This window comes from Pseudonaja textilis, chromosome 2, assembly GCF_049901715.1.
Source record: "Pseudonaja textilis isolate UNSWEBS1 chromosome 2, rPseTex1.2, whole genome shotgun sequence".
In the NCBI taxonomy this organism is placed as follows: Eukaryota; Metazoa; Chordata; class Lepidosauria; order Squamata; family Elapidae; genus Pseudonaja; species Pseudonaja textilis.
In genome coordinates, this window is record NC_141991.1 from 60,623,928 (window position 1) to 60,650,103 (window position 26,176).

At 33.5% G+C, this 26,176-nt stretch overlaps 1 protein-coding gene across 7 annotated transcripts in view; it reads right to left on the reverse strand.

Annotated features, from left to right (window-relative positions):
- Positions 1–26,176, reverse strand: part of DOCK3 (dedicator of cytokinesis 3) — a 177,279-nt gene that overhangs the window by 25,940 nt on the left and 125,163 nt on the right. For all 7 annotated transcript variants that reach the window (XM_087924051.1, XM_087924049.1, XM_087924050.1 and 4 more), the window contains 10 exons: positions 23,678–23,782; positions 16,844–16,985; positions 14,466–14,632; positions 8,774–8,860; positions 7,111–7,290; positions 6,242–6,325; positions 5,366–5,482; positions 4,753–4,874; positions 3,355–3,490; positions 2,462–2,543 (listed from right to left, as the gene is read on the reverse strand). In XM_087924051.1, the coding sequence (XP_087780177.1) occupies positions 2,462–2,543; positions 3,355–3,490; positions 4,753–4,874; positions 5,366–5,482; positions 6,242–6,325; positions 7,111–7,290; positions 8,774–8,860; positions 14,466–14,632; positions 16,844–16,985; positions 23,678–23,782 (1,222 nt within the window). The remainder of the gene's footprint in view (positions 1–2,461; positions 2,544–3,354; positions 3,491–4,752; positions 4,875–5,365; positions 5,483–6,241; positions 6,326–7,110; positions 7,291–8,773; positions 8,861–14,465; positions 14,633–16,843; positions 16,986–23,677; positions 23,783–26,176) is intronic.

A 26,176-nucleotide genomic window follows, 5' to 3' on the forward strand; every position in this document is an offset into this window, starting at 1 on the left:
CTTTTTAATACTTTTTGAGGGAAATGCTGATTTATTTATTAGCTCTCCACTAAACTATTATCTGGTCTCTGTAAACCAGTAGGAAAATGTTTTGAGAAATCCAGCAGACACACATCCAGTATGACAATGTTACCAGCAATTATAATATTGTTCCACAAAATGCATACTTCTAGATTGATACAATTAGTTTACAAGTGTGATCCTGAAATAATGCAGTCACACATTTATTTATCCCCATTCTTATATTATCTTACACGTTAAATATTTTCCAATCCATTTAGATGTAATGTTCAGCCCAATAAAGAAGAAATTGTTATATCTGGTACACGATGAAAAGAAAAGAAAATTATTTTTAATGGCATGGTTTGTCAATAAAGTCCCTCTGGAAAATAAAAAGCAATTACTATTTTTAAAAAGTGGAGATTGGTACTAAGAAGTGATGCAAAAACAAAAGAATGATTACTTTCTGATTATATATCATACAATTTACATATTACATAATAATATTACAAATAATATTATCTCAGTGCAAGAAATTCATGTTTACCTCCCTCAGTTAATGTATACAAACTATTTACTTCCCCTATATTTAGAAGACTTGTCTTTTTTGACACTTTACTTAATGGTAAACATCAAAAGGGGTATACTGTAGACCAGGGGCTACAAACTTTTTAGGACAGGTGGAAACTGTTTGAAAATTTGAAAATTTTGAGACCATGCTGTAGATCCATGGTCCCCAACCTTTATGGCTTTGTGGACTAGCAGAATCAGTGGTGGCAGGTATGGGGTACAGTTCTGCGTGAGTGGCAGGTGTGTGCAGCTCACGCAAACGGAGCTTTACACACTTGTCCGCTGCTCGCACAAGCAGAGCTGTATGCACTTGTGTGTTCGCCCACCACTTGCGTGGCCCAGTTCTGAATGGATCATGGCCCAGGTCCAGGTCGCAGCCTGGATGTGTGGACCCCTTTGTAGATAGACTTGCAAAATAATTTCTGGGAATGGAAAGCTTCTGAAAAATGGCTACCATTGGAAATATAACTACAAAGTAGCATTTTATCAGAAATCTATATTAACATCTCTCACAGGAGGCTCCCTATTACCCATACATATATTTTGCTCCTTTTTTCTGTGAACATTTGCAAAGAAAACTCTCAGTTAAAACCCCCAGATATATTTATATTTGAAGAAAGTATAAGTGTTCTAGGAACCCTGGAATATAAAGATGATTTTGGAGTCATTTCATTTTGTAGCATTACATTATCTAATGTTTTATATTAAAGATTATTCTCACGGTAAGTCAGGTAGAACACAGACCATATTGAATGCCAAGGGAGATCATATTGGGCATGTTAGTACTGTGGGGTACCAGGTTAGGAACCCAAGTATGAGCATTTTCAGAATAGGATTTCTGTTTGTTTACTGAGTTTCTATACCAACTACAGTGTTTCAATGGCACTGAAAAAAAAGTGACTTATGACCAGTTTCCATGTTTACAACCATTGCAGCATCTCCATGGTCACATGATCAAAATCTGGACACTTGACATGTGGCATGCATTTATGATAGTTGAGCTGTCCCGAAGTCATGTGATAAGCATTTGTAACCTTCCCAGCCAGCTTCCAACAAACAAAGACAATGGGGGAAGACAGATTCACTTAACGTCCATGTGATTCACTTAACAATTATGGCAAAAAGGTCATAAAATGGGGCAAAGCTCACTTAACAACTGCCTTGTTCTAAGTCAAGAATTATCTGTAATCTCTTTTTGTACAATGAGTATTTCTGCAATTTTTTCTTTTCCAAGTATATCAATTATTGGAGATGTCTTTCTTTCTTTCTTTCTTTCTTTCTTTCTTTCTTTCTTTCTTTCTTTCTTTCTTTCTTTCTTTCTTATTCTTTGAAGGTTTATCCACAACACAATAGTGAGAAGAGTTTATATCTCAAATCTCCTCTCTAATTGCTTTTGATTGAGTAGAATTAACTGCAATGCTGATAAAAGATAGTCCAATCAGTCTGGGGTTATCTCAGACATACTTCCAATTTTATTTCTATACTTCAGAATAATAGAATAACAGAGCTGGAAGGGACCTTGGAGATACTGTAGTCCAACACCCGCCCTGCTCAAACAATAAACCCTATAGCATTTCAGACAAATGGTTGTTCAATATCTTCTTTAAAGCTTCTTGTGTTGGAGCACCTACAGCTTCTGGAGGCAAAACAGTGATCTGATGTCAGAAATATATGACATTGAAATCTCTTGGATGCCCCCTTGCTCTGTTCTAAGAGCAGAACACCAAAATATCCTATAGTGTCCATAAAAACTAGGCAGAATATGGTAGTGCAGTCTAAAGTCACTTTCTATGAGATGGGCTGTTATATAAATGTAATAAATTTTAAAAAGCAATTATCTCAGCCATTTCTAGGACTTTGCATTATTTTATCTTAAATTCCCCATTCATACCTCTTGCACTAGCAGGTGCAGAGTTGATCATTTGAGATGGCGCAGAATGGGTAGAGCTCAGGCTTGAGGTGGAAGGACTGGCCTGGGAATAAAAAAAAGCAATAAGTAAGTTCAAATATTTATTATTAAGGAGTCTTTGATATATATATGACAATATTAAGAAGATGACTTAGGGAAAATAGATTATTTATTTATTTATTTAAAATAGTTATACTGCCACCCTTCTTATTTGTCAGAATCTTGGGTGGCTCACAATTTGCTTCATAGCACTTTTATCTTAATTAATAATTAATACAATTCCTACTCAATATTGCAAAATATACCCACTAGCACTTTCCACACACTGTAAAAGAAATCTACATTCTTTTAACTTTATACTTCAAGTTATTATTTGCATACTCAGGCATATAGGACAGCACTATTTGGGCCAGCATGACATGTTCAAATCTTCAAACAGACTAACCTGTTATAACCTGGTATAAGAAGTTTATCTATCTACAATTCTAGAAAAAGAAATAAAAAGGCAAAAGTTACAGCAGAAAGTAGCTTTTGGTAGCTCTGGAATATTCATTTTACCTCAGCAGGTACAGAAACCCTTGAAGGACAAATAATGGATTGTAATGTCTTTGTCATCAAGTCTGGTGCCATGAAGCCGTTAGATAGAAGTCTTTGGAGAACTGTGGCCTCGAAGAAAGATATTTTGCCGAAGGTCTCATGGGCAAGTTCATGGAATAGACAAACTGAGACTGCCCAGTTTGTAGCCCAGTCTGTTACCTACTATGTTACAGTAATAACTTTTACAAGCACGCTGTATGTACTGTATATTTTTCTGTATAATAATCATGAATTACACATATTGCTTGCAATGTCTTTCTAATATATTTGCATGATACCTGCATGTGGTACACATCCTCTGCATTTTCTCCAACAGAACTGTCTGTTAATATAACCATATTTCCTGTTTCACTTGATGTATGGGAAGAAAGGGAAGATGACGAGTGTCGGACTGTACCCAGCATATTCAATGGGCTAGAAAAATATACAAAGCTGCTATTAGCAAGTATTTTCTTAAGCTTATTTAATGAAGAAAATTTCTTACTGAAACATACTGAACTTCAAACTCTTCAAACATCTGTATATAACACAGAGACAAGCATTTTTTTATTTCTGCATGGGATTTTTTTTTAAAAAATAGCAAATTAAAAAAATATATACATTGTTCCCAATTGGAAATAGTTAAAACTTAGCAATATAAATAAATTCATCATACTACTTTCTTTTGGAATAAACATCAGAAGGTGAAGAAAAAAGTGATGAGGAATAGTGAACAAGAGGAAATCAAAGTCTAATATAAGAAAAAAGAATGGAAATACAACATCACATTCTATCCAGATACTGTCTTCTCTTTTTTTAAACTAATAATCTCTCTCTTCCAAGTTTTCATCAACTCCATCTAACCATATTTCAACTTCCTCTCAAAAATATTAATTCCTCCTTTGTACATCATTTTTGCAATTCAGTCTTCATTCATTTTATCTATATGATAAAAAAGCTGAATATTACTTTCATACTGCTTTTTTGTAATTCAAATTCATCTGACAGCACCTATTAATTTATGACTTTGTTTTTTCTGGTTTTATCACACACACGTAAGTAATCCACTTCCATTTCAATAAAAAATGTTTTTTGACACATCCAGATTTTCACTTCTGATAGAATCATGGTTTTATACACAGCCGTTTTGTGGTAGTGTTTTTGTTTTTGACATATTCATTCATTCCTGGCACCTGAGCACTGTTATTCTACTTTGCACATTTTAAAATTTCTCCGTCCATTTTCCCATCTTTAATAGATATTCTAAGGTGCACTAAATCATTTTCTTTATATTTTCATCATTAATGTTTAACTTGCAATCATTCAGGCTACATAATTATCTTCAACAACATCAATTTTCAGATATTAATAACTGTGAAAAATGATTGTTTTTATTAAATCTGGTTGCTAATCATGATCTTATCATTTTGTTATTATCTGTTAATTTCAGGTTACTACATAAATAATAAGAAATAATGAACTTTCAGACAGCAGAAACAATCTTACAGAAATTTAATCCCACAATAATGAAGTTGATTTAAAAGTCTGGCCTTTAATTTATTACAATAGTCCAAAAGTATTGCTAATGAGACTTTTTAGTTACATGTAGCAGGTATATTAATTATTCAATTTCATATGTTATTTGAAAAAGAAGATACAGAAAGACTTTTCTAATATAGAAGTGTATAAAATAATACCTGTGGCGATGCATTACTTTGATGCTCTCTGGACTCATTGGACTGTGTGATACAAGCATATTGCTGCGTGGTGTGCTTGTTCCTGAGCAGGCTGGACTCAATTTTTCCAGAGTGGGTAACTCCTGTATAGGACATTAAATGCTAGTTGTGAATGGATAAGGCAGAATATAAATATTGTTTATAAAACAGGATATAACCAATATGGCCTGTCCAACAGCTCTACATTTTTAGAAGAGAACAGAAATGAAATAAAAAGATGTAGCAGCTGAAAATAGAGTTATGGTGACAAAATAATTTCCAGAAGGTAACAGAAAGATCATCAGTAGAGACAAAAAAATATGGAAATTCTGTACCTTAGAACATCATTGATAATGTTTTGTTTAAACTGGATTATTTCTTTGCAGGGAACAACAACATGAAGATAATAATACCACAAGGACACTGAATTAACAATGTGTGTTTAGTGGAAAAGCTTTGTACCCTCTATTTATTTATTTATAAAATTTATTTGCTCCCCATCTTACAACAGAATCATTTCTCAATGCTGAATTTCAGTGAACCAAAGACAAAATGATGTATATTTAAAATAAACAAAGAGTAATTATAAACTTACGTGGTACAAACTAGATCGCATCATTTGAAATTGGTCAATTAATTTTTTATGGAGTGGACGCATCTCAGGATGTACAAACTTCTCATGTACTGCCAGACCTATTCCTAGAATGTGTACCTATTAAAATTAAAATCATAACTTAATATTCAGTTTCAATGACACTACAATATGTTTTCAAGATTGCAAATTTACTAAAATATTTAAAAATTGGTGCAATTTAAATTATAATTCATGATTACTAGATATAATTTCCAGATTTGACTAGTAAGAATTGCAAATGATAACTAAACAATAATTGCTTTGCTTCCCTAGTAACTATTCTGAAACAAATCTTCTAGTAGCAATGTTAAAACTATGAAATAATAGCAACTTTAATTGGATAAATAGCAAACATTCGGATACATATGCTTGTCTGAAGCAACTATGAAACAATCTAACGTACTGGCCTTTTTTATTTGAAAAGGAAATGTGAGTTTTAGAGCATAATCTCTTTAAAAATATTTGTTCTGGAAGTGTATTCACTTCTATTTATAGTGAAGATGAAATTGGCTAATAAAAGTTAGCACACTGCATTTTTTTAGATTTTCACTGTCCCCACTTTTTTTAGCTTTCAGTTATTTTCAAATATCTGTATTTGTTTTATACATCTAGTACATTATGTTATATAGGTGGACATCAAATTCTACATTTCTACATTTTTTGTTTTGTCATTAAATTCAGTGATTGATTTAGAATATAAACAGAAACCAAATGAATATCTTCTGGTTTTCAGTATTTTATACAGTTTGAATAAGCCCATGTTACTTTGCATAACATCAAAGGAAGCAAATTTTATGATAGTATTATTTTATGTTTATTTTAAAAAGACAAGAATACCTGTTCATGCATCAGTTCTTTCAACTGTGTGATTTTTTCTGCATCTCCAGGATGAGAAGAGATATAATCCCTATCAAAAAAGGCCTGGAGAAGAAAAATAATTAGTTGTACTATGGAAATAGCCTGCTTCTTAAGAAACATTAAAAAAGAACAAAAATAATCCTTGGTACCTTTATTTTCTATACAACGAAACATGGAAAGCCTTACTTGACCCACATTCCATGATTATGACTATCCATTTTAAACATTTTTCTTCCCATTTTTTGCAACCTATATTTTCCCCATTGATTTTGTAAACATATACATCAGTGGCGAAGTAAACTTACTGTAGGACAATTTTGAGCAATTTTTAGTAGGCCATATATTTATTCTAAATTTCAATCCCCAAAATGCAAAACCCCTGCCCGCCCCGCGCATGCATGCACGACTCCCACAATCCCCATGTAAACCCCACCCATGCACCGCTGCATGCACATAACCCACCCCAGCACATGTGCACAACACCGCATCTGCACCCTACCCCTGTGCAGCAACCCCCCCCGCACCCCACTCGTGTGGCAGAGACCCGAAGACCAGCTGGCTGCCAGGAGGCACGTGTGTGCACTTGCACAGCAGGGCTGAGCTGGGGAAACGGCTCGTGTGCCCAGAGAGAGGGTTCTGCATGCCACCTTTGGCATGCATACCATAAATTCACCATCATGGGACTAGAATATGGACATAAAACTAAGCGTAGTGTTATAACTATTTATGAAAAATTGACACTATTTCTTATATAAACATTCTTATATACTGTTAAACATAACAATGAAATATAACTATATTGTGAAAAGCTGCTGAAAGTAACAATAATTAGAAAAGTCTGAATTTACCTCCTGATATCGTGCTATGCCACCATTCACAGCGGCATCAATAACTCCATTCAGGCACATACTGAGTAGATTGATGTTCCCATGCATTTGTTTGTGTTGGTACTGGCTTATTAGTGTCCTTAGTTCCTGATTTTTGTTCTCCACAACTTGAATAGCATTTTCTAATGGGCTTACTTCAACCTATAAGATATACAAGCATATATATACATTTTATTAAAAACTTTGATTACAATAGCAAAATTTAATACAAACTAAATTTAAAGAAAGGGAAGAGAAATAGTAAAATCAATGGTAAAATGGAAAATGAAAGGAAAAAAAGAGAAGAGAAAATAAGAATATAATGAAGAGAAAAATATATAAAGTAACTTCCAACCTTCATTGTAAGTATAAATAAATGTAGTGACTCTTCACTCCTTTTAAGATTATAAACTATTATCAGTTATATCCCATCCCTTATCTATAGACAAATTCATAAAACATCATCAGTCCAGGTGTCAACAGAAAGTCCAGAAGTAATAACGCATCTTGTTTTATCCTTGTTCAGATAAGATAACTTTATATTCCTTCCTTTTTCTTCTAATCGTCTTCAGTTCAGACAAACGTTGTAGGCTTTGATTTCTTATCCCTTCACATTACAGTTCTTCAAGTTTTAACAAATCATTTGCATAAATGATTTGTTAAAACAGAGGGATAGAATCAAGATCACATGAAATGTTAATACTACTTTATAATGCCTTGGTAAGGCCACACTTGTAATACTGCATTCAGTTTTGGTCACCACAATGTAGAAAAGATGCTGATACTCTAGAAAGAGTGCAGAGAAGAACAACAATGATGATTAGGGACTGGAAGCTAAACCATATGGGTATGTCTAGTCTAATGAAAAGAAGGACTAGGGGAGACATGATAGCAGTGTTCCACTATCTTGGGGGCTACCACAAAGAAGAGGGAGTCAAACTATTCTTCAAAGCACTTAAGGCAGGACAAGAAGCATTGGGTGGAAACTAATCAAGGAGAGAAGCAACTTAGAACTAAAGAAATTTCCTGACAGTTAGAACAATTAATCAGTGGAACAACTTGCCTCCAGAAGTTGTGAATGCTCCAACACTGGAAGTTTTTAAAAAGATGTTGGATAACCATTTGTCTGAAGTGGTATAGGGTTTTCTGCCTTGGCAGAGGGTTGGACTAGAAGACCTCCAAGGTCCATTCCAACTCTGTTATTCTATTCTATTCTATTCTATTCTATTCTATTCTATTCTATTCTATTCTATTCTATTCTATTCTATTCTATTCTATTTTTGCAAATCCACTAAGAAAAAATTATTCAGGTCACTTTCTTGGTTTTACTCTTTGTATTTTCCTTATCATTTTTAAAACAATGATCAGTTTCTTTTGTATATCCAATGAGACATTCTTTTCCAAGTCCTTCTTTGTAAATCCACTTTCAGTACCATCACTGTCTGTCAGATAAAATTTGTTCGACACCAGTCATTTCTTTAACAACATATTTTGGACATAGTCCTTCTATTAAATTAGTCTTAATTATTTGAAACACTCATTTGTTACAACAAGCACATTTAACATGTTATTTTATCCATTAGATAAAAAATTACCCACTCTTTCTCTTTATGCTATACCTTAGCTTACAAAAATAAAACATTACCAATTCTCGCCTTTCCACTTCAAACCACCGAGAGATTCCAGGTAAACTGTGAGTCAGGGTTAGAGTGGTACGTTCAATCCACAAGCTCTACAAATGAAAACATAGGAAATGAAAAGCCAAATGTGCCTTATTTTATTTGCCTATTTGCAAGTCTTATAGACTGCTCCAATCAAACATACAAATAATCAATGAAAAACAGCAATTAAAATGAATACTTCTGGAACCAGGGGTTATTTATAAAACATTAATGATAATAAAATAGCCCAATCCCATGATTGTGGAACCATTATAACAGACTAGCCTTCCTTGCTGTAAAGAAATATGGAAATAACCTTGGAGAACCTACATAAGAATCATTAACTTAGCTCTAAAAAGGAAGTGGAGATGATAAGGAAATTTAAGAAAATCATATCTTGATTCTGTTCAGTATCAGAGTTGACAGAGAGAAATTCTGATAGGCTTACAAGAGTCTGTTACTTATATACATACTTATTTATCCTATTTCTAAACCACTCATCTCCCTCAGAGAGATGTTGTACTATACTATACAACAACACAGTTCCATTAGTCTTTATCTGACTCAATCTGAAATCGCTTAACAGAAAAATCAGGTCTTCACTAAAGGTAGGGCAAGAAGGAGGCAATTGCACATGATGGGAAGGGACTATTCCAGAGAAGGGGAAGTGACTGAAAAAGTGCATTTATAAGGCTCCTGAAGGTGAAAAGTCTTTAACTGAGTGAATAAGTGATCTTATTGTGTAGGCCAGGGTCCCCAACTTTGCAAATTTAAGACTTGTGGACTTCAACTCCCAGAATTCTTCAAAATTCTGGGAGTTGAAGTCCACAAATCTTAAAGTTGCAAGGTTTGGAGACCTCTTGTGTAGGCAAACATTACAGGGAGAAGGCAGTCCTGCAGATAACAGGCTCTGAACCATGAAGGGTTTCTGGATCATCTGCAGCTTCGGAATGTTCTTCAAGGGAAGCCCCATGTAAAACTTATTATAAATAGACAGGACTCCTGCCATTCCAGGAAAAGGAGCAATTGGCACACTAGATGGAAGCAAATTCTTTCTTAACCTTGACTACCCCTAATTCCTAAAACAGGATCCAACCCTCAAATTGCAAAGAACTTAAAATAAAGGGGAATAGAGGTAATGAGAAATAGGAGCAGGAAATAAAGAAATATGGGAATTGTAAAATAATGAAAAGAAACTATTTATAAGACAGAGATAATGGTTAAGGAATTAAGAACAGGGAATTCTGCATGGAGATGAGGGATAATAAGAATGTATTTGCAATTACAAAATATTTAGAAAATGAGGAACTATAGACTATTAAGAGGAAGAATGGGCCACTTCCGGTTTGAAGTCTCTTCGGCAACAGACAGAAATCTGCAATCGTGAGCGATTTCAGTCTGGGCTCACTGCTGGAGCATCCTGAGCCGGCTGGTTTTGGGGCTAAGCCACCCCATAGAGGTGGTGAAGAGGGGGGAGACCGCCAGCAGGGTTGAGGAGAGCCGCATCTCTCCTCCTCAGCTGGCCATTACTCCCTTTCCCGAAGGCAGTTGCAGCAGTGGTCAGAAATGGCCACCACAAAGGAGAACTCGACCCGAAAAGAATGTGCAAGAGGAAGATAAGAAGTGAAAGTTTTGGCTGACCGGGTTAAATTGTAAAAGCAACAACTAAGGTACCCTGGAATTTAAACTTACAAAAAAATAACATTGCTCCCAAAGAAGAGTTGGAAGCAGCGAAGGAAAGGGAAAAGGGAAAGGTTTGGCTTTTTTTTCCTTCTCTCTCCTCCTTCCCTATACTGACAACTAACAGACTTAAATAAGAAATCGGAAAAATCTGCTTTGACATCAATAGGCAATTAAGCTGAAAATAAAATAAAATGCCAAAGGGATAATAAAGATTTCTGGACACTAAATTTTCTTTTTTTCATAAGCAGGAAGGGAGAGAAAAAGAATAAGGGCAGGATCTGGAAGAGGGAGGAGACTGCCTGGAATTAAAAAGAATCTACAGTAAAACTTCAACAAGGCTTCTAAAAGATACATTTTAACTGAAACTTTGTAACTAAACAGTAACCCCAAGAAGAGAAAGTGAAAAAAAAGAGCAAAAAGAAACAGCTTGCGTGTATTTGGATTATTTGGTGGTCTTTGGATTCTTGGTTATTACATTTGAGTGACTAAAATTAATTGGGTGGTTGTTTAAAAATTTATATAATGGCACCACTTCTGGATGAATTGAAAATGGAACTTAAAAAGTACAAAAAAGATGCACAAGAAGGGAAGGGTTCTTTTGGCTTCATTTTTCAATTCTTAGAAATGGAGATTTGGAACTATGAGAAACAACAAGAAAAGACTGCAAAACAAGAAGACTGGGACAAAGAAGAAGCCATCTTTAATGAACAAGTAATTTTATGTGGGGAAGAAAAAGGAAAGTGGGGAAAGAGAATGGAGAATTTAAGACTTAAAAAAACAACCAAAGAAAAGAAAAACAATCCAAAAAATAAGTATAATACTGGAAAGCAACAGAAAAGGGGAATACAGAAGAGAGAAATAGAGCTAGAGAGACAAGGGGGTAAAAAGGGGAGAGAGAAGAAGAGAGGGAAGAAGGAAAGGAAAAGAAGTTATAAAGGACCGGAGCAAGATATAGAGAAACAGAAGCTATTTAGAGATAATGGGTGAAAATCTAACTGAAAAAGGGATTCTGTAAAGGTACATAAGATTGTATTGTTATATTAGTAATAGAAATAACTTTAGAAAATTGGAAACAATGTATGATTAAAATGAGGGATAAAATAGTGTAATTTAGTGAAATGTTTTTTAATAAAATAAGTGATATAAAATAAATGAGAAAATTGAATTAGTAAGGAACGGGAACATTTTAATTAGTCAATGTTTTATAAAATATGAGTGAAGGGGGGGAATTAATTATGGAAAGCTTATAATTGTTCCCATAGAAGTATGATATTTAATTGAAAAGTAATGTTAAAGAAGTTAAGACTTTAATGAATATTAATATTAATGATAGAATTGAATTGGAATGGAATGTGTTGTTTTAATTACATACATTTATAATTTTTTCTTTTTTTAAGAATATAGTGTGTATTTTAAGAATGTACCAAGCAGAATCCTAATGGAAGTTATGTATTATATTGAATGTTATAACTTTAGGGTATATATTGAAGCCTAAATAAGAGTTAAATGGATAAACTTAAAAGATATAAAGGCGTCATACTCCAATCAGTAACTATAGAAGAAATTTTGTTTAATGAGAAAAGATAATAGATAATTGAAACAGGAGAGACAAAAAATACAAATATAATGATTTGAATTGAGATAATTAAAATAAAATTGATAAAATTAAAAGAGGGGAGAAGCTATACAGAAAATGTAAAATAGTAATAAGATATGGAATAGAATATAAAAATGAGCATGAACTTGAGTTTGTGTCTGTACGAAGAAATGTAATCCAGGATTACGCTACTTTCAAAAAAGATGTTTTATTTGTATTTTTTTTCTTTTTGTGAAAACTCAAATAAAATTAAAAAAAAAGAGGAAGAATGGACATTGATATTTTTAGTAGGTAAACGTATATTTTATTCTTATCTTTAAAAGAAATGTCAATGTTTATTAAATAAATTGAAATAATTGAAATGAATTGTGAAGATGCTTAAAAATGAGATTAATATCAGTGACCAGGACTAGTTAAATGGACTGGGTTTTTTTTTCTTATTTTTGTTTGGAAACTATAAATAAATTCTATGAAATTAAAGGGGGAAAATGCATTGCGGAATCTGACTGAAAAGATATATAATGTTATGTAGTTTTTTAGGGAATTATTATTATTATAACTAGTTAAAAATAAATGTTTACTGGGAATTAAGATGAGGGAATTAAGGTATATTTAAACCACTGAAGTGACATGCTCAAATTAATAAAAAGGAGGGGACTTAAGTTTTTTCTCTTGTGTAAAAGCTTGTATTAATTTAGAATTTATGGAAAGAATATGTGATGAAATTGCAAATCTGAGAGATAAAAGAATTAAAAGGTAATAAGTATGAAGATATGGGGATTATAGGTGATTTAAATAAGAAAAGAGTATTTTGGAAAAGGTAACAATAAAAGTATTTGTAATTATAAATTAATCAGTTAATAGGGTTATATAGATCATTAAGAGCAAGGAGGGACATTGATAATTCTTATTAGGTGAATGAATATTATTATTTTTATCTTTAAAAGAAATATTAATGTTTAAGAAATATATTTGAAATAATTGAAATTAATTGCGAGGATGTTTAGATTGAGACTAATATCAGTGACCAGGACTAATTTGTTCGTTCTTTTCTTCTGTAAAAGTTGGAGCAGAAAAGGTAATAATAGAATTAGTAAAGATTGGATAAGATAGGAAGTTGAATGTAAAAAATAACTATTGTCATATTTGCATGTAAAAGTGGTGACCCAGAATTATGTTGTCCACCGAAAAGAGCTCGTTTGTTTTGTAACTTATGTGAAAAACTGAATAAAACTTGTTTTAAAAAATTGCAAAGGACTTCTACTCAGTGGAGTGCAATTCTATTTAGAATTAAGGATGTAATTTTACTGGAAAGTGCCAGAAATCTGCAGATGATAGATCCGGGGCTTGATCTTCCCAACATCCTGAATGAAAACATCATTTTAGGAACCACCATCATATAATGTCCTCCCCGCACTCATAAATCTCAGAGGTGGTTCAGAAGGATACAGTACTATTGAAAGCTGCTGAGAGACCAAGAAGGATGGTTGCGTTATTCTTATTTCTTATCTCAGTTTTGACAGAGATTATTAAAACTGCAATTAGTTTTTAATTGTGCTGAAACGTCCAGACCAAAGGTGGTTGGGTTGCAAAGGACCAGATCACACACAGGATCAAATTCATCTCAGATAACTCAAATAAAACCCAAGGACTCACTAATCTCCCCTGAAGCTGCTCAGCTGGCATCAAGTTCCAAGTAAATCTGAAAAATATGTTCTTCAGATGCCCAAATTAATTTTCACAGTGGCCTCTTATACGATCTTCCTGCTTGCTCTTACCCAGTGGGATTTTTGTCACTTTGGAAAGAGCTGCTGATTAACAGGTTGTGGATACAATACAAAAGTGAAGAAATATCAACATTTTGCCATTCTCATCACTATGGTGTAGACCTGGATATGGGCTCTTACCCATGCTTGCTTTTTTTTTTTTTTTAGTTTGTTTCATTTCATGGAACTCCTGCCCTCCAACTCTGCTAACTGGGAGAAGGTATTCAAATGCAATTTTGTTCAAGGACATTGCCACTTCCCTATTTCAGCAGGGTGTTCAGGCCTTGGCTTCTGAAACACCCTCTAGAAACTATATAGTTCCATTAGCTCCTCAGTCAGACTAATCGAATTTGCAAAATCTTGTATTTTTAGCCTGTTATAGCACGGTGCTATGCATGCCTAAACAGAATTATGTCTTATTCTTGCAACTATTGAACTGCTTTACAAGGTCTACTTTTATATCATAAAGCTACAATCAAATATTCAGTTGCTATGGTTTTTGCCAACATTCAAATTGCTTAACACTTGCTTTAAGGATAGCAATAATTCTATGAGCTCTTACATATATCTAAAAGTTCCTGAATATATTTTGCATAAAAACAATGTTAATGTATTAGGAAGAATTAGAACCTTAAATTCATTTTCCTTGTCTTTGGGGCCCTTGTGAAAAGGCCTGTCATAGCGAAATTTCCTGATGTTGTTAACTCGATAAAAGCTCTTTATGCGATCAGGGACACGATCCATATGTAGTACATCAATATTGTCTGGTATTGGAGTCACCGCATAGATTTGCAAGTCTGTAATAAGAGTCCAGTCAAAGGAAAAAAATACACACAATACAAAAGAATACAGATTACCCTTACACATTGCATACATTACATCTTTATTATTTGTATTTTTTAAAACACACACACATACACACACACACACCTGAATCTCATACAGCATAGAAACTAGAATGTGAATCTGTGCAATTTTAGCAGCTATGGCATCCTATGACATAAACTTGCTAACATCATATAGTTCTGAACCTATTATTCCAAATGAAATCATTGAAAGTGAGATGACATGTACTTTTGGTTTTATTTCCTTCCCACTTCTACTTACATCTTGATCTGTTATAAAATACTATTGGATGAGCATTTTTAAAGCTATACTTATTTTAAAATGGAAACCTTGTTCATAATTTTCCATTTCTGTCATGTTCTTAAAAACTCTTCTGAGCCTTAATTTATTTTAAATTTAGAACTAACAAAACAAATACTCATTTTTCTTTTTTAAATATTTTTCATAAGGAAACTACAGTTTAAATCAACATTATCACAGCATTTAATCCATTTTTACCCGGACATCTGAGCATATATATTCATTTCAAGTTTTCAAAGGGGGTTTGTAATAGAACTTTATATTAGAATTTGCATTAAAACTTATTATTTATTTATTTATTTATTTATTTCATTGTACTGTGTAAGTTTTCTGTTTTTATTTCTCTGTAAAAGATGTATAATTATGATATTTCAGCCATTTATGTCTATTTTAGATTATGCATTATTTGAACTTTTTGTGATCTGGAATTAAAAACTATAATTCTTTTTCAATCTCTTTACAGCAAGTTATTTTTTTTTATTTCGAATAGATAGCGCTAAAAGACTTTTTTATTTCCATCAAAATTTCTATAGGCTTTTTTTGGGCCAGGGTTTTTTTCTTACATTGAAACAATTTATTATGTTACTCTGGATTTTACTTTTATTGAAAATTCAATTCTAATTCTCAGCCTAATTTAATTAAGTTTTTATTTTAAAATTTCCCAGGTTTTCAGACAAATGTTACCATCATTTTTTTTTGTTTCATCGAAGTTCAAGGTCACATTTAGCTTTTATTTCAATTTATTAAAATTAAGTTACAAAATTTTGCTTCTTAACAACACAATCCAATAAATTCACAATCAAGGCCTCTCAGATATTTAAATAATAAAATAAAATGAAGTGCTAGTTTTCAAAGATACAGCAGGAATATCATATGCATCCATCAACTTATTTTTTAACAGTATGTTACTGTTAGTAAATGTATAACAATTTCCCTCTGCCCCATGTATAGACAACTATACATGGAGGAACCCTATTAGATATGATAATTAACATATTTTAAATTTGGGTTACAACTTGGACTTTAAAATACACTATGTTTGAACTATATCAAACAGCAAGGATCTAAGAATATGAAAGACAAATGACAGCAGAGAATGGTGGCAATCTTGTCTGCTAACAGTACTGACAAATGAAATAACAAAAATATTCTTTTACTATATAAACAGATAAAAAGATTATCATAAATGCTTTACTGCATCTTTATTTGCTATTGATTTCACTATGCAATTTATTATATATGTATCATAAAGATAATAAATGATACTGTAACAGCTACAGGTAGGTAAAATATGCACTTATCTTGACAAAGTACTTTGCAATAATAAATGTATTAGAATTTAAGGTGCTACAAGATTCTGTTGCTTTTTCTGCAAAACATTAATATGGCACTCTGGGAACATATTTATTTGGGCATTATCATTCTTTTTAACAGTTAGGCATTTCAACTGACATTTCTTGATATTGCTTCACAAGGAAAAGGGGAATATGCAGCACATTTTTTTCTAAAATGTTTCTAGATGGGGATATTAAAATAAAAATACTAAAATATTAAAATAAAAATAAAAGTAAAAACAAAAATCTTGTCAGGAAATTATAGAATACAATTTTATGAGGTTAGGAAAAATTAACATGTATGATAATTATCCAATGAATATCAAAGCTCCATTTCACAAATTTGACAGTGCATGTTATATTCTGTTTTTAAGCAACTCCCCTCCCCTCATTGCAGTTAAGTTTTAACTATCTGTAAGCAGGCAATCAAAAATATTAAAATTACTATGAATGTGTTCTAATTCTGAAATATTTTTTAATTTTACAGCAACTTTGATAACTTCATTCTAAAACATTAATCAAGGATACATTGGGCATCACACTGCAATATGCTATCATCTGGGTGATTTGGATGTTGCATTGCAACAGCTTGTGGAAATTCACTAAGCATTCTTTGTTGGAAGGTCTCTAATCTCTCATAGTCATGGCCTCGACAAACATACTCTTTATTCTGTAAGGAGAAGAAAGCAACATAAAATTAAAATATCACTGAATTGTTCCCTTAGCATCCTCACTTTTATTTACCAACCAGACTAAAGGACAGTGGAATAAGACAGTTTAAACAATTTTATGAAGTGGAAATTCTATTTTAGAATAGAATTTTAGAATTTTATGAAGGAAGGGGCAAACCATGCCTCCAGAGGAGACATGTTTCAGAACCCCCATCCCTGCTCTCTTTAATGTGTCCTTTTCTCAGACACTGGCAAACCTGTTTTCCTTAAATCTGGCTTCCATCCTCTTTGAAAAAGATTTTTTGCATGGAAGATGGAATTGTACATAAGAACACAAGATCTATTGTGAGGTCTGCAGGGACGGAAGCATTTCCAAAGAGGAGAATAGATAGAGCTTGCATCCCTGCAGGCCTCCATCCTGAGCAAAAAGGCTTTTCTAAAGAGGACGGAAGCATATGTAAGAACACGAGATCTAAGGAAAACAGCCACTTTTCCGCCATATGGCCCAGTCTATTCTCCTTTCCTACCCCAGCATCTTGAGGTCTAGAGATCTTTGAAAGGTAAGTGAGTTATCAGTGACAAGGTGGGGAGAAGCACATGGAACTCGGTGGGCTAGCAAAGCAGACCCGGTGCCTTTGGGAACTGAACAGGGCAAGATTGGAGGGGAAACAGGCAGGGGACCTGTTACAGCATCTCTGGTTGGTTGGAAGGGTAAATGACCACCATAGTGCTAAAATATAGGAAACTGCAGGAACGGATCATAAGTACTTTTGAGTATGCTTGTTATAACTTGTGAACTGTTGCTAAGTGAATTGTCATAACTTGAGGATTACCTGTAGTGAGGTGCAATGTTGTCCATAGTGGACACATTATATAGTGCAGGCACAGAATTCTTAGTAAAAACTCTTTAGATGTTCAGACCAGATAGGTAGATTTAATTTTAGTAACCTAGTACCCGATGTATTCCAGTGCTACATAAGTGACAATTAGCACTTTGAAACTCACTAACATCCATGACTAACTTTAAATTTGGGGTATTCTCAGGTGCCAGACTGCTAGATTTTGTACCAGTTGTATCTGGGAAGGCAGCCCCATGTGAAATAGTTCACAGTAATCCAATTGCATGGTGGTTAAGACATGAGTTACCACTATCAGAGAATATAGATGGTGACATAACTGGCAAATCTGTTACAAGCGGGCAAAGGCTAAGCAAAGGACACCGGATCATCAATCAACTTTTTTAGAGGGAGAAAAATTTCATCCAAGATAACCTCAAGGATTAACGTTTCCAAATTTCCTGAACATTTATTAATACAACTCAACCCAGGTAATATTTTGTCTGGGCTTATTTCACTTCATCTAGTTTTTAACAGCTTCCAAAACCTAGTTCAAGCTTTCTGCAACCTACGGTAGTAATATATAAATGTATGTCATTAACATACTCATAGAATCATAGAATCATAGCATTGGAAAGGACTTTGGAAGTCTTCCAGTCCATGAATTTGTGTTCAATAGGATCTTCATAGCACTCCAACAAATGGCTACTCAAACTTTCGAATCCAGAACTGAAGACAAATAGACAGTTCCATTACTTAATAGTTCTGATGACATCTTACTGAGGACCAGGGGTGTCAAACTCATGTTGTCACGTGATGTATCGTGGCTTTTTCCCACTTCGCTAAACTGTGCCTGGCCGTGGCCAGTGCGTGACACGTCCAGCCTGTGGTCTGCAAGTTTGACAGCTCTGCTGTAGACCAATGCTAGTGATCACTGATAACGCCTTTCATGTGCATGATAAATAATTATTAGGGAGAGCAGTGAACCAGAGCAGTGAACCCTGCTCAGATAGGAGAATCACTAGTATATAGTGCAATATCCAACCTTTGAAGATAATCCAGATAGTTTGATAGTATCAAACACTGCGGAGAGTCTGATAAGACTGAAATGGACATGCTTTCACCATTTAGGTCTTAGTGAAAGTCATCCTCCACCACCACTAACATTTTTGTTCCATGACTGGGCCTGAATTCCAGATCCAAATAAGCCATTTCCTTTTGGATCCTCTATAGCTGATTTCTCACATTGTCCCCAACAATATTCCATAAAAAAGAGAAGGTTGGAGGCAAAGCAACATTTGTTCAGGAAAAGCTTCTTCAGAAGATGACCATCTCCTCGTTCAAATCTGTGTCTTCATGTCTTCCCTCAAAGCGAGAATGACTGATCACCTGGATTCAACCACTCACACCCACTACTAGCCACCAAAAGGAATTTGGAGGAATTATTACAACAGAACCTTTTTGACAGCTTTCTTTAGTTCTACAATTTAAAAAAATAAATAAATCCCAGATGGTAATACAAAATGCTGCCTTATTTGAACATGAGCTCTTACAAGAGCTTGGTCATATCCATATCTGATTTTCCATTTACTGTTGCTCTATATTTGTTTTTAATCATTTTATCTCAGGGGCTATGATTATGAAGTGGCCAAACATGCACATCCAGCATCTTTTCGATGTCTGAATTCCAGAGATTCAGAGGGCGTAAAATAGAATTGCCCACCAAATTGTCAGGAAACTACCAAAGTGACTTCTGAAAGACCTGTTGCTCATGCAAAATTCAGGTATCCATGACTCTCAGTTTAACAAGGAACTAGTTTGATTATGGCAAAGGAAAGATATCAGTGTTACTTATTTTCAGACCACATTTCATCTTCAAACTAAAGACCATCTCTAGTATGTGTCTTCCCACATGCGTTTTGACCACTATTACTTGTGACGCCTTCATTGTTTCATTGGGGCTATCAGCTCATAAATGATACTGGAACCCTCCTCCAGTACAAGGAGGCTAAAGATTTTATAGAATAATAATTCTATAAAATTATTACTTAGAGGGAATGCTTAGACCATGCATTGAAAACTATCGTTTAACACAGGAATCAAAAACAACCTTGACAAATGTCTGTCCATTCTGCTTCAAGACTTCCAGTAAAAGTGAACTCACCATCTCCTAGGCAAATAGTCCCATAGTTTACATGCTGTTACAGTTAGCATTTTCTAATATTCAACAAAAATCTTGGAATTTAAATTCATTATTCTGTATCCTGCATTCTGGTCCAATGGAAAACAAGTCAAGATTTACTTCTTGTGACAATATATATTAATTTAATTTATTATGTGTTTCTGACTCCCAGGAACCATACAGGTTTTTTCCCCAAGATGATGCTTAATCTGTTCTTTCTCCCAAAGGTGCACATATCACCTCTATAACTGACTTTATATAACTTGCTGCTGATCATCCTCTTCTCTTTTCTTCTGCTTTTCCTAGAATTAGATCCTGTAGCAGACTTCAGTCTTCACATAATGCGCCTGAAGTAGAGTAATTTGAGCCTAGTTATTTGTATCTTAAAGGAGAATTTTGATTTGATTTGTTCAATGATCCAACAGTTTGCTTTCTAGGCTATTCATAATATTCTCAGCAGTCTTTTCCAACATCCAAATTAAAAAGTCAATTCTTTTCCTATCTTGCTTCTTCAAAGTCCAATTTTTGCTTCCATGGAATATATCTTACATGATTCTGATCTTTGTAGGTAAGACACATCAAGGCATTTGAATATCGTTTCCTAGGTTTTCATGGCTGTTCTAGCAAGTACAAGTATACAGTGTATTTCTTGTTCCTTTCCTGTTGATAGTTGTTGCTAAAAGATAGAAGCTATTGACCACTTTACCATCTTCATTGTTAATTCTAAAGCTGATTGTTAGGCCATTCAGTGAGGATATGGGAATCTAGACATCCCTGAAGCTATGATGATGGCATTATGGCTGAAATTAGTGGCCAGGGGATGGATTCTGGCTAGTGAAATCTCTCTGGAAAGATTGGAGGATTGACCACATATACTCTGGACAGCACTCTTTCATGAGTAAATTGCAAGAATTTTTGCAATTGGGTGATGAGCGGAGATATCCCATCTATGCCCATAACTATAATGTAGCTTATGTATACATAAAGCTTGGCTGAGCCTCATTTGTTAATCAATTTTAGAATTAATTTTTTACTGTTTTTAAAATATTAAGAACTTTCAGAACAGCAAGATTGATGGCATTCACTAGGATTCCTTCAATCTTTAAGAAATTTTAAGTGCAGCTTTAAAGATTTCATAATTTGGGCAAACAAATAGGAAAAATAGTGATTAGACTATTGTTTTAGGAAAGATGTAAATGGACTAAGGGTCTAGATCAGACCTGGGCATTTTATGGTCCCAACCTACATCCAGTCCTTTGGCTGTCCCTGTCTAACCCATCTGAGACCAACTGGAAATTACAATTCAAATGTAATTAAGTGTACACCATGCATGCAATACAACTTCACTGCTTTTATTTTGAAGCAGACTAATTTTTTTTAATCGATTTACGTAGCTGTCTGCGTACATGTCTACTATTTTCACAGACCTATTGGTTTGGCCCTCCACAACAATTTCAGTTTCTCATGTGGCCCCATGAGAAAATTAATTGCCCATCTAGATGGACTTTTGAAATTAATTGAATAAATCATTCCTAAGGGAAAATGGACTATATTTTGAATTCTAAAAAAACAAACATGATAGTATGGGATTTTGAAGGCTGGACACTAGAGGGAACTAAAAGGAAGTAAAGATTACAATTAAAGGAGAAGGAAACTCTATTTGACTTGTTAATACAGAATGGAGCCAGATATGTTATAAAACTGAATGTATTGAATGATATATGAACAATTGAGTCATAAATTAATTTTAAAAATGTCTGCAATCATAAGACAAATTCCATAACATGATATGATGGAAGAGGAATAAGTTCTATCAGATAAGACCAAAGTAGAACTGAATGTGGATTTTTAAAATGAAGGACTACAAGAATGATCTGGAAAAAGATAAAATACTGAATTTACAAATGAAACTGGCTGACATTTTAATAATTAAAAAGGACATACAAACATCTAATATGGAGTAATTTGGATAATTTTCTTATATCAGATTTACAAGGGAAATCTGTTAAAAGTTTTGAAAGACTTGATGAGAAAGGACAAAGAAAAAAAAGAAAAGAAATTAAGTTTTAGGATATTATTTGAAGGGATAAAATATCAAGATTGTTAAAAGTAAAGGGAATAAATATAAAGTTGATTTATTTGATCAAGGTTAAAACAGAAGTTATTTCAGGTAATGGTTAATAAACTTTTACTGACTAGGACTGAATGACAAGGTTTTAAGAATTTGTTTATAGCTAAGTAACGTGATATGGCATGAAGAAATTGTATTTTAAGGGAAGTAATGACTTATTAAAATTGTTTATATGTCTGGAGACAAAGAGAAGTTGCTTCTTTATAATTCTCTTTTGGTTATAGTCATATTTTTCTTTCTTCTATATTTCTTTGATGTGCTTTTTTCTTTTCTGCACTTTCTATTTTTTTTCTTTTTTTACAACTTGTACTGGTTTTTATCTGCACATTGTTTTACTTGTCATTAATTTGGTCTTTTTATGTTTAATTTTAGTCCCCTTTTCACTGTGCTTTTTACTTTTAGTACTAGGGCTTGATAATAGTTTGCATTTTCAGTTTCAGGGTGATACCAGCATAGTGCAGATTATTGTTTCTTCCTCCAATTTTAAAACCATGCTTCCAATCTAGCTTCCCTTAATATATAGATTGAATAAAGAAGAGAGTTTCCTGTGGAGTGCTGTTGTACTCCTTTATCAACCTGGCTCCAGTGTTTCATCATATTCTCTTATACTGTGGCTTCCTGACATTTATATAAGTTTGTCATAAGGAAAAGGAGATTTCTGAAATTCTGAGCACATTCTACAGTTTGATATGTAATTTAGTTTAATTTATTTAATTTTCTACTTTTCTAATAAGTATAATAAAGCTTATTTATCTAAGAGCTACATCCTTGAAACTTTGCTTGCTAACCTTTGTGTTTGAGTATCACTCTGGGTGAAAGCTGACAATCACAGAACTTCAAAATCTGTTTCTTCTTCTTCCAGAATGCAGGACACAGAGTAAAGAATATAAGTTAAAAGAAAGCAATTAGTTTTAGGAATTAATTCCCAATTAATATTAGGAAAAACTTCATACCTGTAAGAGCAATTTGATCAGGTACCAATTAACCAGAGTGGTAGTGGGACTTTCACTGGATCTGTTCAACTAGAAGCTAGATATTCATTTGTCTGGGATTCTTCATCTTGGATTCCTATACTGAGTGGGGGGTGGGAAATTAGAATTCATATCCTAAAAATTCTTTCAAACTGATTCTATTCTTCTGTGAATCTAAGTTTTGTTTGAATTAATACTACTTGGCAATGCTATTAAACTGTAGAATGACTTTTTTAAATTTCAAACACAGTTAGAAGATTTATTGTATATACAATATTTTACATGAAAAAAAAACTCAATCATGTTTATAAATATTTAAAAAGCCAGTAGAAATCCATATTCACTCCAGGTACAAAACTACATCAAATGTTAAAATTTACAAAATAGGGACAATAACTAGACTGGCAGAAACAACATAAATATTTTAGATGAATCAATCAATTGTATAATTTTCTAGATAAGTCCATATTTTAAAACATAACTATTTTAATTCCTTCAAGAAATACACAAATCATCTTCATTATAAACTGCATTGCATTCATAGAGTAATGGATATGTTAAATGTACTTACACGAAGGAAGAAAGGAAATTTTCTTCCATAAAAGCCAACTCTGAAAAATTCAGGTTCCAACCGTTGTTGTTCCATTATATTGTCATAATAGTTAGCTTCCATTTTCTAAAGATAGAAAAAAATTATACTGGACTGAAATAATGCTGTACATTTAGAAGAAAAATGCTGACAGCATTCTTGAATGAGACAACTTGCCACACAGCCAACTCGCCAGGGCCATTTCACCATCGCCAACTCGCTGTGCCCATCTTGACAAAAACACAAATAATGTTGAAGAAACAGTGGTGGGTAACATTTATCACATTGAGTTATCCTAAGTGGAATTGTCCCACAGCAAGTTGTCTTGTGGCAAGTTGGCTGCAACAAGTTATCCTGTGGCAAGTTGGCCATAGTACGATGGCTGCAGCAAATTGATTGTGGCGAGCTGTCCTAGACCCTATGTAGTAACACTATGGTATCTGACACCATAAACACAGTTTTCAAACATTTAAAGTATCACACCAGAATGAAACACATCTTCAAGATACCTTTATCCGGAACTCAATTTTCCATAGGGAGGATTTTATGCATAAGCACTTTTAATATTTGTATAGAATACAATAATTCTTTTTTTATACTGTGCTTTCTATGCAAACTTAAAGTTATAAGAACTCAAAGAACAGTCAACGATAGACAATTTTGACAAAATTGAGTTCATCAGGTCATAAAGATTCAGAAGTGATTGAAAGTCTGAGCAACTTTTAGTATAAAGTATATAGTAGACTATTGATTAAACGAAGTGTTACGAAAAGTTCTCAAAGAGTCATATAAAAATCCAACCTGATGCCTCACGTAGACTTGCAATATATGTAGAAATACATAAATATATTCAAACAAATTTGAAAATATTTTTTAAAATTTTTATTCCTTTATCTTCAGTGAATTTTAAAAAGAGCAGCCTGCAGGCTAAACAATGTTGATTTGAGGATTTAAAAATATAATTATTTTCAGTTGTATAGTATTAACTTCAAATCACGGTGATTTCCATTTGAATAACTATACCATATATAGACTGAATGCATGAAATTCTACATTCATTTTAGTAAAATATAAATTTTTGTCAAAGAATCTGAATGATAAAAAGGTATCAAATGTAGAAATATGTGGGAAATCCACTTTTGGATGTCATAATCTACAGTACATTCAATAAACTAAATAAGGGAAAAGAGGTACAGAACTTGGGCTAACATCTTGATTAGACCATGTTTAAAGTCCAGAAGTGAGTAATATTAGAATGTTTTATTTTAGTGGCTGCTTTTCTTTTTAATTAAAAGTAAATGGAGCCTTTCTAACATACATAGTAAAAGTATATTACAAAATGTTTTATTTATTTGCTAAAGATGCTACAGGTAATCCTTGAGTTATGATGACAATTAGGACCACAGTTTTTATTGTTCAGTGACACAGTTATAAAGTGCAACATCATGTTTAGCAACAGCAAACCCCGCTGTTATTAAGTGAGGATTGTGAGTCATTCAGAAAGCGACATTTCAAAACTTCCCGGTTGTGCCCTCCTCACTGACGGACCTTAGATCGCGACTGTCCACGGCTATGGTCCATGCTCTTTTGTTGGGAGAGCCCCCATCATTGCGATTAGGAGCTGAAGCTGCCTTGGAGGGGCGGTGGAGGTAAGGGGAAGCCGTAAGCCAGGTTGAGGGGAGCCGCATCTCCCCTCCTGGGCTTGATCCTTTTACCCCCAAAGAAGACTGAAGCGGTGGTCTAAAATGGCCACCTCAAAGAGGAGGACTCAGCTGGACTAAGATTTGTGCAGGAGGGAAGAAAGAGGTGGATAACATCTGAACCAGGACAATTGGTCGAAACAACTAAACAAAAAGTACCCTGGGATTAAGGTAACATTGAACTTTTAAGAAAAGAAAAGTGAGTGACAAAAATACAAAGGGACAGGAAAAAAAATAAGAAAATAATTTTGACAGCTAAGCGGGGCTTCGAACCGGGAAAGGAAGAAGCCAGAACTAAAGATTTAATTAAATTGGACTAAAATATTTTGGCAATAAACAGGCATAAAATAAAGCTGGGCTTAAGATTGTCAAAAAATAATAATAATAAAATTTACAAATTGGAGACTGGATTGCGCTGGAATATTGAGGTTCAAAAAACCCTAAATAAAAAATAGGGGAAAAATGTGAAGACTTTGTATAATGAAGAGTGCCATCTTCTGACAAAAAATTAAACTCAAACAAAAGGGAAAGCATCCTGTTTTTGTATGAACTTGTGTTGATATAATGTTAAAGAAATATTGAAACAAAGTAAGAATCTTAGAAAGTGAAAACTGAACCAGAATAAAGAAAGAAGCAAAGAAAGACTGATTGTAGGATTGATTGATGTTTTTGGTATAGACCCTGGGCTGGAACAATTGAGAACTTCAAAAAACTGAAAGAAGAAAGAAGGAAAGTAAAAGTATTTTTTGTGGACTTCAATGATTATAAAATATAAGAGTGT